The 15,881-nt window shown below is 32.7% G+C and overlaps 1 protein-coding gene across 6 annotated transcripts in view; it reads left to right on the top strand.

Moving 5' to 3' along the window:
• LOC145293786 (sorting nexin-14-like) overlaps window positions 1-15,881 on the top strand; it is a 1,078,299-nt gene that overhangs the window by 22,111 nt on the left and 1,040,307 nt on the right. For all 6 annotated transcript variants that reach the window (XM_080140331.1, XM_080140332.1, XM_080140333.1 and 3 more), the window contains exons 9-13: window positions 1,772-1,928; window positions 4,831-4,906; window positions 11,806-11,850; window positions 13,104-13,184; window positions 13,419-13,533. In XM_080140331.1, the coding sequence (XP_079996457.1) occupies window positions 1,772-1,928; window positions 4,831-4,906; window positions 11,806-11,850; window positions 13,104-13,184; window positions 13,419-13,533 (474 nt within the window). The remainder of the gene's footprint in view (window positions 1-1,771; window positions 1,929-4,830; window positions 4,907-11,805; window positions 11,851-13,103; window positions 13,185-13,418; window positions 13,534-15,881) is intronic.

Below are 15,881 nucleotides of genomic sequence, written 5' to 3' on the forward strand. Positions count from 1 at the left end.
CAAAGTAATGTGAAGTCTTGTTACTCATAATCAAATAAGATGGTGTCAGTTTGAATAAAAAGAGGTGTAGAATTTAGAATTGTAAGTTTGGACTGCAGCATGTTTGTGAAGAGTATGAGCCATAATGACTTTTTAACTGTAAAATTGGTAAAAAATATAAGATAATCTATTTTTGAAAATACAGAATATTTAACAATTTTATAATTAACTACACATGAACCTTGCAGTCTCCATCCAGATATGAGTATATATGTTCAATAAGTATTTTCAGTATTAAATAAACAAATGTTGATATGCTGTAAAAACAACAAATCAAGCATAAGTGTTTTAGTTCCACTTTGTAAGCTCAATATCTTTGGATTTTTTGTTGTTCTAATTCCAACATTGTATTACTTTGAAACTAAGACTAATTAAAATATGTCTACTTCAGAAATTTAATGAAAAATATGATTAAAAAAAAATATATAATAAAAACATCAAATCAAGTTTTTATCTCCATTGCACAACAAAATTTCAACTGTTTATTTCATTCACTATCAGTCATTTGAAATGCTGCAAAATGTGTCATGATAGGCTGCTTAAGACATGGAGGGGATCAGTTAACGATGATCTTGGTGGGTGACACAAACAACATGATAACAGACAGGAGAAATTGGAAGTCATTCACGAAATGTCGAACCTCAGCATCAGAAAAGACGACGACAAATGAAAATAATAATATTGAAGATTATTTTCAGTCATTAAAGCAATGAAGTAGATAGTCAACATCTTTCTACCTTCATTTTTTAAGATGGTGCTACCAGATCAGGCTGTCTGAAGATATTGGCTTCCTGAGATGAAATGCACCTAACATTGATGCTTTTTGTTTTTCTACTTCTTTTTGCAAAACTTAATTATGTTCTCCAAAACCAATAAAAAAAAACAACCCACCTTTTCCCCCTTTCCATTTCCCCTTTCTCTTTCTATCTCCTCCACTTTCTGACTGGTTTCCAAACTTAAAATGTACCAAACATTAATACTGTAACCCTTTTCCCTCTCCCATTGCAAAACTTATGTTCTGCAGGGCAGGGGACAAAAATGATAAAATCCACTATAAAACAACCAAACCAAACACTACAAAATAGCGATTGAAGATACAAAGAACTTGAAGAATAAATATCTTCTACAAAATAACTGAATGCAACATGAATACAATTTTAAAAATAACTGGGTGGAATATTTTTGAAGATTAAATAGATTTAATTTGTTGGTCTACAATATGATTGGGGAATAATTGGATTCCTCATTAAGTAACCAAAAAGGGGTTGATATGCCATAAAACAAATAAACCAAACCAAACCTCATTTTTTAAGCAAGCTGCTGAACATTTAAGGTGAGGTTAAGTTAGACTCTATCCCCCTTATCCCCCTTATTCCAATCTATTCTTTAAAGTAGAAGTTAGGTAGAATATATTGTGCTGGTTTTGTAGTGGGAAATTGCCTAGAGGGTTTAAACGAGTTAAAGTTGCTTGTGTTTCATGTAAAATGTAAAGAAAAATAACAGCTTTATTATTTGAAAACCTTTCGGCCCTTAATCTTCAATGTTCATTTATTTACGAGTCAACCATGGCTTGCCATAATAGAATAGCTGAAGGAAATTTGGAGGAGACTCCAAATTTTCTTTTAGCTGCAAAAATATTCTGAGTAAAAAAATTTTCAATAAATTATTTCATACTACTATTTGTTTTTATTTTTTATTTAACTTTTTTAAAGAAATATTTTTCTTATTCCAGTCCCTGTTGGAACAGATCTGCAACATGCAACACTTGAGTATCTTGGTCCGAACTTGCATGTTGTAATGCAGAGTAGAAAGATGGAACTTGAATATCTCCGGCGTCTTGTAGAGAGTTTATTTCCCTACATTTTGCAACCAAATTCCTTGCACTCATGGTAAAACATTTCTCTAGCAATTTTTTCTCTTTCCTTATACAAAGAATAGCCAGACTAGGGCATACGATTCTAATTTGTTGCAGTTCATTAAGAGAAGGTTACATCTATATATATAAAAGGCAAATGCGGCGCGCGCATTTTTGTATGTCCAAAAAAGGCTTTTTTCGCCGACGGTCCCGGGGTCGTTAATATCGCTTAGAAGTGTTTATATACCCCCTAGATAATAATATTTAGGATTTGGGAACGCGTGTCACGTCTAGATTTATTTACAGCGATTTAAAAAAATTATTGCTATTTTGGCTTCCCACATGTTGATTCTGTTTTTCCGTCTGTTCTTCAGATGCTGCACTTCCATTTTTTGTTCTCTTTCGGTGGAGGAGAAATTCTTCACGACTGAGACAATTTTTTATTTTTGTACCTTTTCTCCACGTTAAAAAACAACCCTGTTGTCTAACTCTGTCCCGTGAGGAGGCATTGTAAATAGGAACACTGTTCTCGGCAATTGCGCCAGGACTAGAAGCAATCAACTTTAATGCTATTCAATTTGGACGATCCTCTTTTTATGGGGAGCTGGTTTCTCCCCAGCATCTTGGGGAACAAAACCAGCCAAAGTTGAGTAAAAAAAAAAAAAAAAAAAAAAAAAAAAAAAAAAAAGACCTACTCGGCAGTAAATGTTAACTCTGTTACTTCTATTTGACCTCATTAATGAGGTCAAATAGAAGTAACAGAGTTAATTTTATTGCGGGCACCTGTCAATTCAAACATCTTTCTGTTACTATTTCTTGGTCAGCAAACGGTTAACGTTGCACATTTTTTTTTTTCACACTTTATTATTTTCCAACTGCACCTCAAGACTTCGATTTCGATTCTTCCTACGTACCTACCAAAACTTTTTTTTTTAAACAAACACCCGGGCAACGATTTTTTTATTATTCTTTTGTTTTGATTTACCCTAAACCACACACACCTCCAAACGCCCGGGCAACGCCGGGTACCCCCCCCCCCCGCTAGTCCATCAATAAAAATCCAAACACAGACAGAAAATGAAAATATTCCAATAATTCATTTCTTCTCAACATTTATGCAAAGTGGGATAAGAAAATAAATTTAACAGAAATAAAATTTCCTAAGCATTTTACACCCATCCTTTGAAAATGGGTCTTTACATCCACCTTGCTGCTGTAGCAATATTCAGATGCGGGTGTGTACAAGTAAAGATAAAAGTAAGAAAATGTAAAATTCCATTAGAAATTGGAAAGAGAAACTTTAGTTTATTTTAATGTACTTGCTGAAAATTACTGTAAGAAGTAAACCATATCCCAGAATAAATAATGGAGTCATTTGTTGTTCTTTTCTTTTTAATGTTTCCTATTATTTGAACCACCAAACCTTATTTCACATCACACATATTGATGAAATGACCACCATTGTGTCCTTCCCATATAACTGAATTTGTAATCTTATGTGATATCACATGTGCACCCCAGCTTGACAATGATCACCAACTCCAACCATGTGTCTACTTCTCTTTCATATTCTCTTCTAGAAATATTGTCATCTCTCACGTTGGCGGCTGCTAAGGGATATACGCATGCGTTCACAAGAATAAAAATAAAACAAAACATGAAAAACACAAACTCCTGTACATTCTGCAAATATCAGTTGCACAGTGTGTATGTGTGTGTTTGACACCATTGACCCTCTACACACGAAGGTTCACATTTACGTTCTACTGAGGCCATATTTGTCAGTTGATGTTGGCTTATCTCAACTGGTATAAACCACAACCTTAAATTATGTTAAACTCACAACTGTCATAAACCGTCGCAAACCCAAAACTATCTGCAATTGTCGCAAAACTCAACACCACACCTACAATTGAATGTAAACTCTAAATATATCCAGTTTTTTGTCTGCTACACCTTGATTAACAATCCTATTCAGCTTCCTTTATGTATCTTGGTGAACAATTTCCTACCCCTTGTTTTGCTGATAAACTTGTTTACTTTTTTCTTAGGCTTTTTTCCTTTTTTTTTTTTTTCTTAACACTTGGGAAGAGAGAGGGAATGTCGATAGTATCACACTTAAGCCGACAGTTTGAATCAACCTTATTTTTTGTTTGAGGCTTTTATGTACACCATAGAAATTTTTTGTTGCTTACTTTGTAATCCCGGATGTCTGTCTGCAACTGCCCCTTTTCCACAACAGACACAGCACATAAGTAATAGGCAGCCTTCATCAGTGTGAATAGTGATCAGGTCATTGTTCATATATATTATGTTTCAAACTTGTGCCATACATGCAAAAAAATTACAAAAACATGTGAAAACTCTTGATTGGTGCATGATTTCCTTGAACGCACTCTTTCTGTGATCTTTCCCAATCGAAGGAACATTGCCTGTATATAAGTTCTTTCATGCCTTGAAAAAGCATTAAGTCACATGAAAACTGTTGAAAACAGAGTCGTTTTGATCTTAGTTCTAAATGACTGACCAATTGTTGTGAGACAGAATGATTGATGATTACTGTTTGATCATATCTCAGCACAGTTTTGAAATACACGTTCACACTTTTAGTGCTTCAGAAAAACTGCTGACTGCTCTGACTCACTCTTTCTTTGAGCCATGTGATATCACATCCGGTTTTATCAATTTCCACAGCCAAGTAAAAACTAACTTCAAATTCACCATATGTCCTGAACTGAACTTTCATTTTTTATTACTTTTAACTGAATAATTTATATATACTAGCGTGTGTTATTTACCTAATATTTACGACAACAGCTGAGTTTTATAGTTTTAACAAATGTTTGATTTCTTGTCTGTTAATATTGTATTCATTACTGCATTTAACATCATAATATTTTGTATTTTTATTTATGTTTCTTCTCGTTTCTCATCAGGTGCATGTGCTCGTTAGTTCGTGAAGTGGGTGCAGGTTCTCTTTTACAGCTGGCTATGGATACAGTTGCTGATCCCGTAAGTGATGTTTTATAAGAAACTAGACTACCCGTGACCCATTGGGTCAGTATGTTATATTAGCTATGGAATTCATGTATGAGCGTGACACTTGTGACGTAAAGAAAATAGTTTTTTTTTTAACATAACAGAAACATTTCTATGAAAATATATTAAAATGAAAAATCCCCGACGGATAAAAAAATCCTCCCTATTCGTGTAAAGTTACCTATTTTTCTGAATAATCGCTCAAAAATCGAAAATTAAACATGATTTTCCTACGAATCGAACGCTGACGAAAGTCATTTAGCAGCAAAAACGCACATGAACCTACCGATGAGAAATATAAGAATGAAAAACCTATATTGGAATCCTTCAACCAAGTTATAGAAACTTAAAATCTAAAAAAAAATAATTAATAAAACCTGAATCAAAAAAATAAAACCTAAATAAATCAAATAAAATAAAACTAATATTGAAACAGATTAGTAAATGTGTCAACAAATTCACCGTTCTCACACAACTATTTTGTATCTAAAAATGTAAACAAAAAATAAAAAAGGAAGGAAGGAAAAGGGACGGATAAAGAGTAGTAGTGGTAGTAGTCTTGGCTTTACTACAATTGTTCTTATGTTTGTCAACGGGTTAAAGTTGTTTACTTGTAAGAAAATAGTGACAGTATAGTAACGTTAATATTTCAGTGCACAGGTTCAAATCTGCAAAAGAAGCGATTTGTGTTTATTTGTTTACGTTGTTATGGGTTAATGTTTATGTGTGCATGCGCAACCGGATGTCCTAAACCAGAAAGTAGGTTACATCACTCGTTACAAGGTCATTTGAGTTTTATAATTATATAGATTGATTCACTTTTAGCAGGGATGTAAGTTCTCCACACTTTATCAAAATTCCATCTTTTTTTTTTTGTAAATCCAGAAAAAGTGAATTTCCACTTGAATTGTTAGAACCTCTCACAGATGTGAGTTCTAAGCTTTTTGATCAAAGTGCATTTTATTTTTGATATGAGGATTAGTTATCTGTATTGTTTGGATGTTTTCGACTACTGTTCTCATCTTGAGTGTCATTCTCACACTGTTTCGGTTGATGTGACCTCCGACCTTCTTCAGGTGTATCTTGTCAAACTCGGGAATTTTTCTGTTGAACTTTTGATTTTGGATGGTATTTCTAATGGAACCCTTTATTTGCTTCATGGAGGTACCATGCTTTCGTTTCATCAGCCATGATTGGATCCTAAATAATTTGCACTCGTATTTTTCAGTTGTGATATGAGAATATCAACCTTAAGGAGAATATCACTTTTACAATTGATGTTTCCAAGTACTCTGACCACTCTGCCATGAGTCCTTGTCCGCAACATTAACTGAAATGTTGTGAAAATAACAGTCGAGGTGAAAACAGTAGTAGTAGTTCTAAGAATCCAAATAATATGAAAGTCCATCTTTTTCCTTTTTTTAACTAAGAAAAAAATTGATTTTTTCCCTTTTATAACAATCTTCTCTAAAAACTGAAAATGTTTATTTTACTTTCAAGGTTAATATTTCCAGCAATATTTAGAGTAGTTTGCAAGTCAGATGATTTTTGTTTTCTTTGTTTGTAAAAGAGTAGAATCTGAATTACTTATCAAGCCTTTGCTTTGGTTGAACAGTATGTTTACCCAACAGACAAAATTCAGAATTTCCCATTAGTTTTCAAATTTGCAAAGTTAACTTCACTTTAATTACTAATTTGTAAAGCAACTAGGCTCAGATTTTAACAAATACCATTTGATGTTTAATACTTTGTAAAAGTCATTGATTCTTTTTTAATAGTGGTGTCACCCCCCCCCCCCCCCCCGTGGGATTATTGAACAATGTGTTATATATTTTATTAGTTTTCTATATATAAATCAAATTGCATTAAAAAATGTGTCTCATTTTTTTCTAAATATCAAACAAATATGCAAATAATTAAGAGGGAGAATTTAAATTTAAGGAATATTTCGGATGAGAATAATTTGTATTATTTCGACTACTGTGCTCAACTTGGATGTAATTTTCACAACATTCTGGCCAACGTGACCTCTAACCTTCTTCAGATGTGTCTTGTTAAACTTGGGAATCTTTACAGCAAACTCTGTAATCTGAATTTTGAACTATACTCTTAATTCAATCCACAGAGGTAGGTTGTTCTCATTCTGTCAGCCATGACCGGGTAGCAGTCTTAAATGAATCTAAATTATTTTCTTAATATTGCCTGTATTTAGGATTGAACTTGCAACCTTTAGAAGACTGTCAATCCAAACTGATTATTATCTTGCACTTTATTCAGATCCATATGGACAACTCTAGTATGAATTTTTAGAACCCAAAATACTTACTATTCACCGTCCTCACACAACATATATATATATACATATATATATATATAGTCATCCACATATAGTTCTGTTTTGCTGTATCACAGCTCATCAGTGCGGTTAGATATGCAACTACCTCAAGCCAGGATCGAAACCCAACTGCTCATATGACAGTCAAGGCTTTGAACCATTATGCTATTCAGCAGCTGGTGTGTGGGTAGTGAATTAACAATGTTTTGACATCATCCGAATACCTAAGCTCGATTTGTTTACACAAAGAGCATCACTTAATACGCTAATGCTATATCGTGTATCACTTCCCAATATGCTCAACTCAGGATAAGGAGCATTATATATATAATACTAAAACTCTGTCGTTCTTGGTTGTTCGCTTGTTTACTTGTGCACTATCCTCCTCCTACTACTACTATGCCTCCTCTTCTTGCTACTACTATTACTTCTCCTCTTTACAACTACTACTACGCCTCCTCTTAAAACATGATCTGAGGGGAAATATTTCAGCACGGGCAGTTATATGTAGCACTAAGAAAAGAGAGAGGAGAAAAGAAAATGTCAAAGTGTTCCTTAAGAATGCACCTTTTGCTAAAAATATTGTAAATACAAACGTTCTAAGTTAGTATCATGAGGAAGCATTCCTTCCATTAATGTTCTTTTGTTTGTTTTGTAAAAGAAATGGATTTTTCACTTTATATGCTATGTATCTTTTAAATTTTTTTTGGGGGTGCATATATCTTGAAACTTTCTGTTGTTCATTGTTTAAAATATAAAATAATACTTTATATGTTATGTTTGTTTTGAAACTATTTTATTGTGTATATGTCTTGAATTGTTCATTTGATTATCTTTTATAAAACTTTTATTATTATTATTATTAAAACAAAATGAATGTCTATTCATTATGAAATATCATCCTTCCTATAAGACTTAACAAGCCAAGCAGTGCAAGTAGTTAATTTTATTCACAAAACTATTCCACTACCCCAATAATCCATAAATGGCATTTTTCACTCCAGATATTTTTTTTAAATATGCTTTTTGATAGGCACCGCCAAAACTGGGGGGGGGGGGGGCAGGTCAGTACTTTTTGACGGACCGTCTTTTTAAAAATCTACCAAAAATCAGGTAATTATCCGATCAATACGAAATTTTCAGCGATTATTAAGAGAAGAATGAACTTTATAACAGTGTACTTATTTTTCATAAACGATATTTATATATATATATTTTTTTGCTTACAAACCCCCCCCCTTGTTTTGAAGTGGGAACAAATATGCTTAAAACAATCATCTGAAACTGAAATCAACATATTGTGTTGTTGTAAGGGACAGAATTATAGATTTAAAAAAAAAAAAAAAAAAATTGTTTGCATACCTTATTTTGACGTCTGAATATCAGAACTTCGATTGTGTTTAATTATCCCGCTTTTGAGTTTTGAAGTGTGAAATTCGGTGAATATGTTAAGTAAAATAATTAATTTAAGTTAAGCAAAACAAAAAAAAAATTTTTTTAATATTTATACGAAAAAGCTATTTTAAAATTTTTGATAAATAAATTAACAATTTCTTTTTAGCGAGCCGAATAATGCATGACCATTATTAAACAGGGCATGCTTTGAATAATCGATACCAAAAAAAAAATTCGATAAATATTGTGCCCTTTGTGTTAAAAATAGCATCATTTTTTTTGATCCCGTTTGAAAACGTTTGTCGCCTTTCGACTACGGTGGACTAAACGCGCTGAAATAATTTTTTTTTATTCTGCTTTAAATTGCCCCCCCCCCATTTTGGGGAGCCTGGCCCCCACACACATACACATTAAAAACCAAACGCATACAAATGGCCACCCATCTGGTACTGGCCAGCCTCAGCTTAATAATACATTGAAATTTTCGTCACTGAAAAATAAGTTTTTTTTGGCCTGTTTGGTCTTCCATAGTTTGCTTTTTATCAAACGAAAACGTAAACAGAGTTGATCTGAACTCTACGTCAACGCGAAATATCTGGTTACCTATATGAATAAGTGGAATTATTTGAAATTCAGGTACTTATATTATAATATTTTTGCATATTCTCTTAGAAAATCATCCTAAATCTTAGTTAGACAATAAATAAATTAATTAATTATTTCAAAAACCCTTTTTTTAAAATATTTAAGTACGTTTTTTGTGCAAGACAAAAAATGTCAATTGTTAACTTTTTGGGAAAATTTAACATTTAAAATTGAATTAAAAATAGTAGAAAAAGTTTTACATTATTCTGTTTTCTATATGATAAAATTCAGGGTTTTATCTTTCTGGAAAAAAAAGTTACTCAGAAATAATGGATTTTAATAAATGTAATTTCGTTTTAAAAAACAACAACAACTTGATTTTGCGGCCATTTTTGGCGGTGCCTACTTTTTGAGTATATGCCTGGAATCGTGTTAAAAATAATATATCGGTAGCTTTAGCCATATAAGAAATATTTGTTTTTATAACTTTGTTAAACAAAAACATTATATATATAATGGGCCAACAACCAGCAGTCGTATCAATCACGTTTATTGGATTTATTAAATGTTGCTATAATTTCTCAACACTGAGTGACCCAACTGACCCAACGGGTCGTCTAGTATGTATATATATATATACACACTCACACACACACACACACACGGTGTTCTAATCCACTATTTATAATTAATTATTCCCATGTTGTATTAAACTCTATACTAGATCTATTTAGCAGGCCATTGTCACCCAACATTTTTTTTTTTAGTTATCTGACTGTTATTTACTGTTCTTATCTCTATAATTCTTACTTCATTTTACAATGGTTGATAATTTTTACAATGGTTGATAATTTTCACAATGGTTGATAATTTCTTTTTTCCTTCCATGCGCTATCAGACATGACTTTCAGTATCTCGACATACCAAGGTTTTCCAATGTTCTTCTAGCCTTACTTTTATTAGGCAGCGCTTTTCACTTTTGTATATTTTTCCACACTTACATGGAGTGCCATACATACAGTTTCTGATAATGGTGTTTGAATTATGATAGAATTCTGTTTTTATATTACATAATATATTCTATTTTATTTGATTTTAGAACAATTTATTTTCAAATGAGTAAAGTCTAAATTCTTGACACGTGGTGATACCAGATTCTCTTCAATTATTTTGTTTGCAATTAATCTTTGGTAATGAGATGTTTAAATTTAAACGGGCAGGGAAAGTGGTCACATATATAGAAACGAAAATAGAGGCATATTATTTTTATACAGGTTCTTACTTATTACTGGTCACCAGCTATAAATACCAAAATGTCTACTATCATATAAAAGGAACTTTGTGTGTGAGTTCGTTCCCTATGGACTCCTAAACAGTTGGAATGACTTTGATAAGTATCAATAATCAAATGAATCCGATAACAGAAGGAACAGGCGATTTTTGACGAAAGTTAACGCCTTATACAGCCTAACATCACATGCGCATTTGAGAACTTTTATTAATGCACAAGCAGAAAGATCCAGTATATAAAAAAAATCAACACTATGTTCTTTAATATAACAGAGATGGGTTCGAAATGAATGCTTTTTAAAGCACAATTGAACCATGATACTTGACTTTTGCATTTTAAATTTTAATTCAAGCCATTATATAATATATAATTATATATAATCAACAGTAGGTTCTCTACAATGCAATATAAACTACAATGTATTATGGACTAAGTCACTGCGCAACGGCATGTGAAGTTTCCTCCCAATACACTGTGGTGGATCCTCAATAAGAGCAGGTAATTAATCGATTTGATCAAAAAATGGTCGCTTTCATTGATTTCGATGAGAATGAAATATGAGAGAGTGAAATATTCGTTGATCTTGATTTAATCCCGGGTAACTTCGGATCTCTCTACTAGTAAATAAATAAATGAGTAGGAATTGTAAGGGAGAGAACTGTGTAGCATAATTTGATGAGTTGTCTTTCTTGGTGAGATATTGCGTGAACTTCAATTGACATAAGCTTGATATATCGGTGATTAATTTGAGCGCCCCTTATCGGGGAGCTGAATGTTCTCGCACATAAACAACCGACCTTTTGTCTTACTCTGCTCTTGTGGGGAGATAAGTAAATAGATTGATTTGAAATGTTGGGTTTGTATTACAATCCTCAGAGGTACAAAAAAGTGGTAAAAAAACAACTATATAACAAATAAATGTTATCAAAGGCAAGATAAGTTACTCTTCTACCTATCTGGAAAAAATAGCGGCATATTGAATGTAAGCAATGGACAGTTGCAATCTGGAGGTATCTGGTATCTACCCAGATATTGAAGTAATATGTACAAGGTGTGTTTGAATCAATTCCCACTTTATATATGCCATTATATTTATTTATTTATGACTGAATGAATTAGTTCAACCAGGTCGGAAAGTGCTAACATTAATTTTTTACTACTAAACGCGACATATTTTTTTTCAATCCAATTATTTACTATTAGTTATTAAATTTGCATTCTCTGATTGGTTTTTAGCTTATTGTCTCATTTTCTTTTCTTTTGTAGGATATTGTTAACAACATGATTTTGATATTCTTGGATGATACACCAGTAAGTACAGAGTTTATTATTTATTAAACCTCTCTCCATCTTGTATAAACATGGTGAACCCCATCCCAACCTGTTCAAAGTAAAAAAAAAACAAAAAAAAACAAAAATGTTATCATTAATAAAATTCGGTCCATCCTGCAATCTAACCATATTTGGTACAAATAAACTTAAATCTCTGCTTGACTTGTCCACCAAGTTTCAGTTATGAATATCCAACCTTTTTTGTTTAATGGCATCCAATATTAAACACACTTGGATACAATACACCTGACTACAACTTGGATGTCTTCAAGTCCAACATAAACAAATTCCGCCCCCTTAAGTAAGACACTTTATCAAATCTCCATTACTAACGGCTACTACAATATTATCCCATTGATTACTGTACACGCAATAACCCTTATCCCCGAGTGGCTTCTGGGCTTTGATAAGTGATGACAACTATGTAAAAAAATAAAAATCACTACTTATACATAAAAGGCACTTTGTGTATATGTTTGTTCACTATGAACTCCAAAATGGCTGGGCTGATTTAAAAATATTGCACACAAATGTACTTTGTGTCTGGGAGTGTTCTTAGATAGATGTTGTATCTAAATGCTGCGGATAAGTATTGATAACTGATGATCAAAAAAATCTGATTAAAGAAGGAAAAGTCCGATTTTCTCCCAAGTTAACACCCTTATACAGTCCAACATTACAAGTGCATTTGATAAGTTATTAGCGCACAAGCAGAAGGGCCTGGCATATCAAATTAACAGTTTTTTGATAAGACAGGCACACATTCAAAATAAATGTTTCCATTTAGAGCACAATTTAAGCATGATACTTGACTTTTGCATTCTTTATAAAATCACTGGTAGATTCTCTAAAGTGCAATATAGACTACATGTTATTTTGGATTAAATCACTTTGGGGGGATATGTGAAATTTCCTCTCAGTACACTATGGTGGGTCCCTGACTCGAGTAGGCAATCTATTGATTTTATTGAAAAATGGTTGGTTTCACCGATTTCAATGAGAATAAAAGTATTGGAAGTGTGGAACATTCGTTGATCCTCATTTAATCCCAGACAACGTCAGGTTCCCTACTAGTTGAAGTAACTCTAACACAAACTCGTCTTGGTGTTGCCCAGATTTAGGCTGTGATGATCCTCTTTAGTTTAGGAATAGTGTAGATATGACTTAAATAGATATTATCTTTGAGACAAGAAGCTTTCTACTACTATGATTTCATGTTTTTTTTATTTTAGCCTCCAACTATTATAAAAGCACCTTCAAAACCTGTTGCTTTTCTCACTGATTTTTCGGAACCTTTATCACAAAATAATTCAGTAAGTAAAAGTCCTTTACATTTGTTCCTTTTTTTTTTTTTTTTAAAAAAGAAAACTTTATTACTGAACATATTATTCTAGTTTTATTTGATGTCTCATATAATTTTCCACTTTTCTGCTTACTCTAACCTCATGTGGAAAATACCATTCTTAACATCATTTTTACTAACCCACATCTGATCAGTACGTGTTTTTTCTGTATTAATTGTGATTATTTCCTTTTTCTTTTTATAGTGTTTACACTTAGAATTGGAGGATGTTATGAACCAGAGTGAATTATTGTACACCTTCATGCAATTTATGAAAAGAGAAGCTGCCGTAAGTGTGCTGCAGTTCTGTCTTGCCTGTGGTGAGTATACACATTTCTTTGATATGAAAAGTATAGAGAAACAATGTCACCCTTTGTTATTTATAAATTGAAAATTATAAGAATTAAAAAAAATATATATAAAAATGGTAATGAGGAGTCCAGGGTTTTCATTTATTTCTGGACATCAAAAAGAAGAAAGTTCTTTTGCTCAGTTTGTTGTAGTTGGAATTAAATCAATTTTTTGTGGTACTTGTAAGCATTGTGTGCACAGTGGAATTATGGTTAGGTTGAGATGTGGCTAGCCTGGGTGCCCGGCATTGTCCGGGTGTTTGTAGGTATGTTTGAAGCAAAAAAAAAGAAAACAAAAGAAAACTGGTACTAGGCAGGCAGGCTCGAACCCGTGAATGTGGAGAGAGATGTTAAAAATAACAAATGGTAGTAGCGTAGGAGGGAATCAAAACAATAGTCGGCAGCCAGGGTGAAGAGAGGTGTTTTAAAAAAAAAAAAAAAAAAAAGTCGTAGTAGGCAGGCTCGAACCCATGACGCGAAAAAGGAAAAGAAAGTGAAAGAAAATCTGACGTCTTAGCCGATGTCTCCATGATGTGACCGGAAGTCAAAAGCGTTGAAATTAACCAAAGTCAATCGACTCCTTCCTTGTACAAAACGGCCGAGTTTAGGGTGAAGAAATTAATGTTTCGGGCCAATCTTTCAATATTTATTGTCTGAGAGGCCGAGCTTCAAAATGATACCAGTCTTGTCAGGATCTGTCACCTCTGTTGAAAGTTTCTGCGAGATATACAAACATATATGCATGCATACATTTAAACAGACGGGTGAGATTTATATTATAGATAACCAGCTTTTGTGCAAGAGGTCTGAGACAATTAAGACGAGAACACATGTGGAGAATTTGGATGACAAAACTATTGAGGTTGTCTAGAAGTTTTGTTTCCTTCATGATAATACAGGAAGGAGCTGGTGTGATTGTAAGAGTTAGAAGTGGATGAAGTAAGTTCAAGAAACTTCTTCCATCACTAACCAGCAAAATGTTAACACTGTTGATGAAGGAAAGATTACTAGGCATGTGTGATGATGTATGGAAATGAAATCTAGCCAGTGAGGGTTGAGGTTATGTGTTATGTATATAGGAGAATGATATGACAACGATATGATCGATGTGTAATGTGAAACTTAAAAACAAAAGGCTTTGACATGATAACCTAGGAAAGATTAAGTTTGGACAGTGTAGATGAAATGTGTGCCGCAGAAAGGAACTTTATTGTTTTGATCCTTTTGTAAAACGGATGAAAATGTTTGGTTCATCAAATGTAAAACAAGTGAAGTTCTGGAGGAAGGCCAAGGGAAACATAGGTGGGAGTAATAAAGTTGAATTTGAAAGAAAGAGATAAAGACCTGGTCAGAGATAAGTTAGCTTAGGGGTCCATTTCTAAAAGCTTCTCAACACCTGCCAGCATATAAAACAAATGTTGAACCAAATATAATGATTACTGGGGGAGTGGCGTAACTTTTAGTCTTAAGATATTTGCTAAAGTTTTGGATAAACATTTAAAGGAGCTTGTCTATAACACCCCCCCCACGCCCATGAAAAAGCGAGAATGAGGAAAAATATGTATAATGAACCCATGACAGAAAGAAAATATTGTACACCAAAAATCATGCAAATTGATCAAATTGTTTACTTTTTAATGAGAAAATCAAATTTTATGGCTGAATGATGATCTCACAATGCCATTTTGAAAACAGACTGAAGGAACAAGAGAGATAACTCCATATAATTTAAATATTTTTGCTTTTTTTAAATAATATAGAATTTTGTAAAGATAACATTATTCAAAATAATTAAAACTTGTGACAGTTTATTCCTAAAAAGCTAAGATTCATCACTAGTTAGCTCCCTATTATAAAAGTTCTTCAAAAATAGTTCACAATTGCCCTTGTATATATCTTTATGATATCTACAAATTCACATTAATTGCTTATAAATGATTTTCTTTATAGAAATAAAACTACTTTATCAACTTACATGGGTTTTGGTGTACAATATTTTCTCTTCATCATGAGTACATACATCTTACAGATTTTTCTTTATCTTTGTATTTGTTATGGAGTGGACTAGGAGTTCTGGCCAAACAATCATTAAAACAATGAAATAGAATATTATTGACAATATTAGATTAGTTGAAGCAAATAATATGAAGATTAATGGTTGCACAATTTCAAGATTTCTTTCAATTTTTTTTTTTTTTTATAGTTTCACATATAAAGTTAACGTGTATTTTCCATATTAGACTATGGATCTAAAAGAAATGAATATTTGAGTCTCAATAGCGATTTCCCCCCCCCCCCTTTGTATCCTGGTAGCATAT

The sequence above is a fragment of the Euprymna scolopes genome, chromosome 15, assembly GCF_053919585.1.
Source record: "Euprymna scolopes isolate OS-2025 chromosome 15, ASM5391958v1, whole genome shotgun sequence".
In the NCBI taxonomy this organism is placed as follows: domain Eukaryota; kingdom Metazoa; phylum Mollusca; class Cephalopoda; order Sepiida; family Sepiolidae; genus Euprymna; species Euprymna scolopes.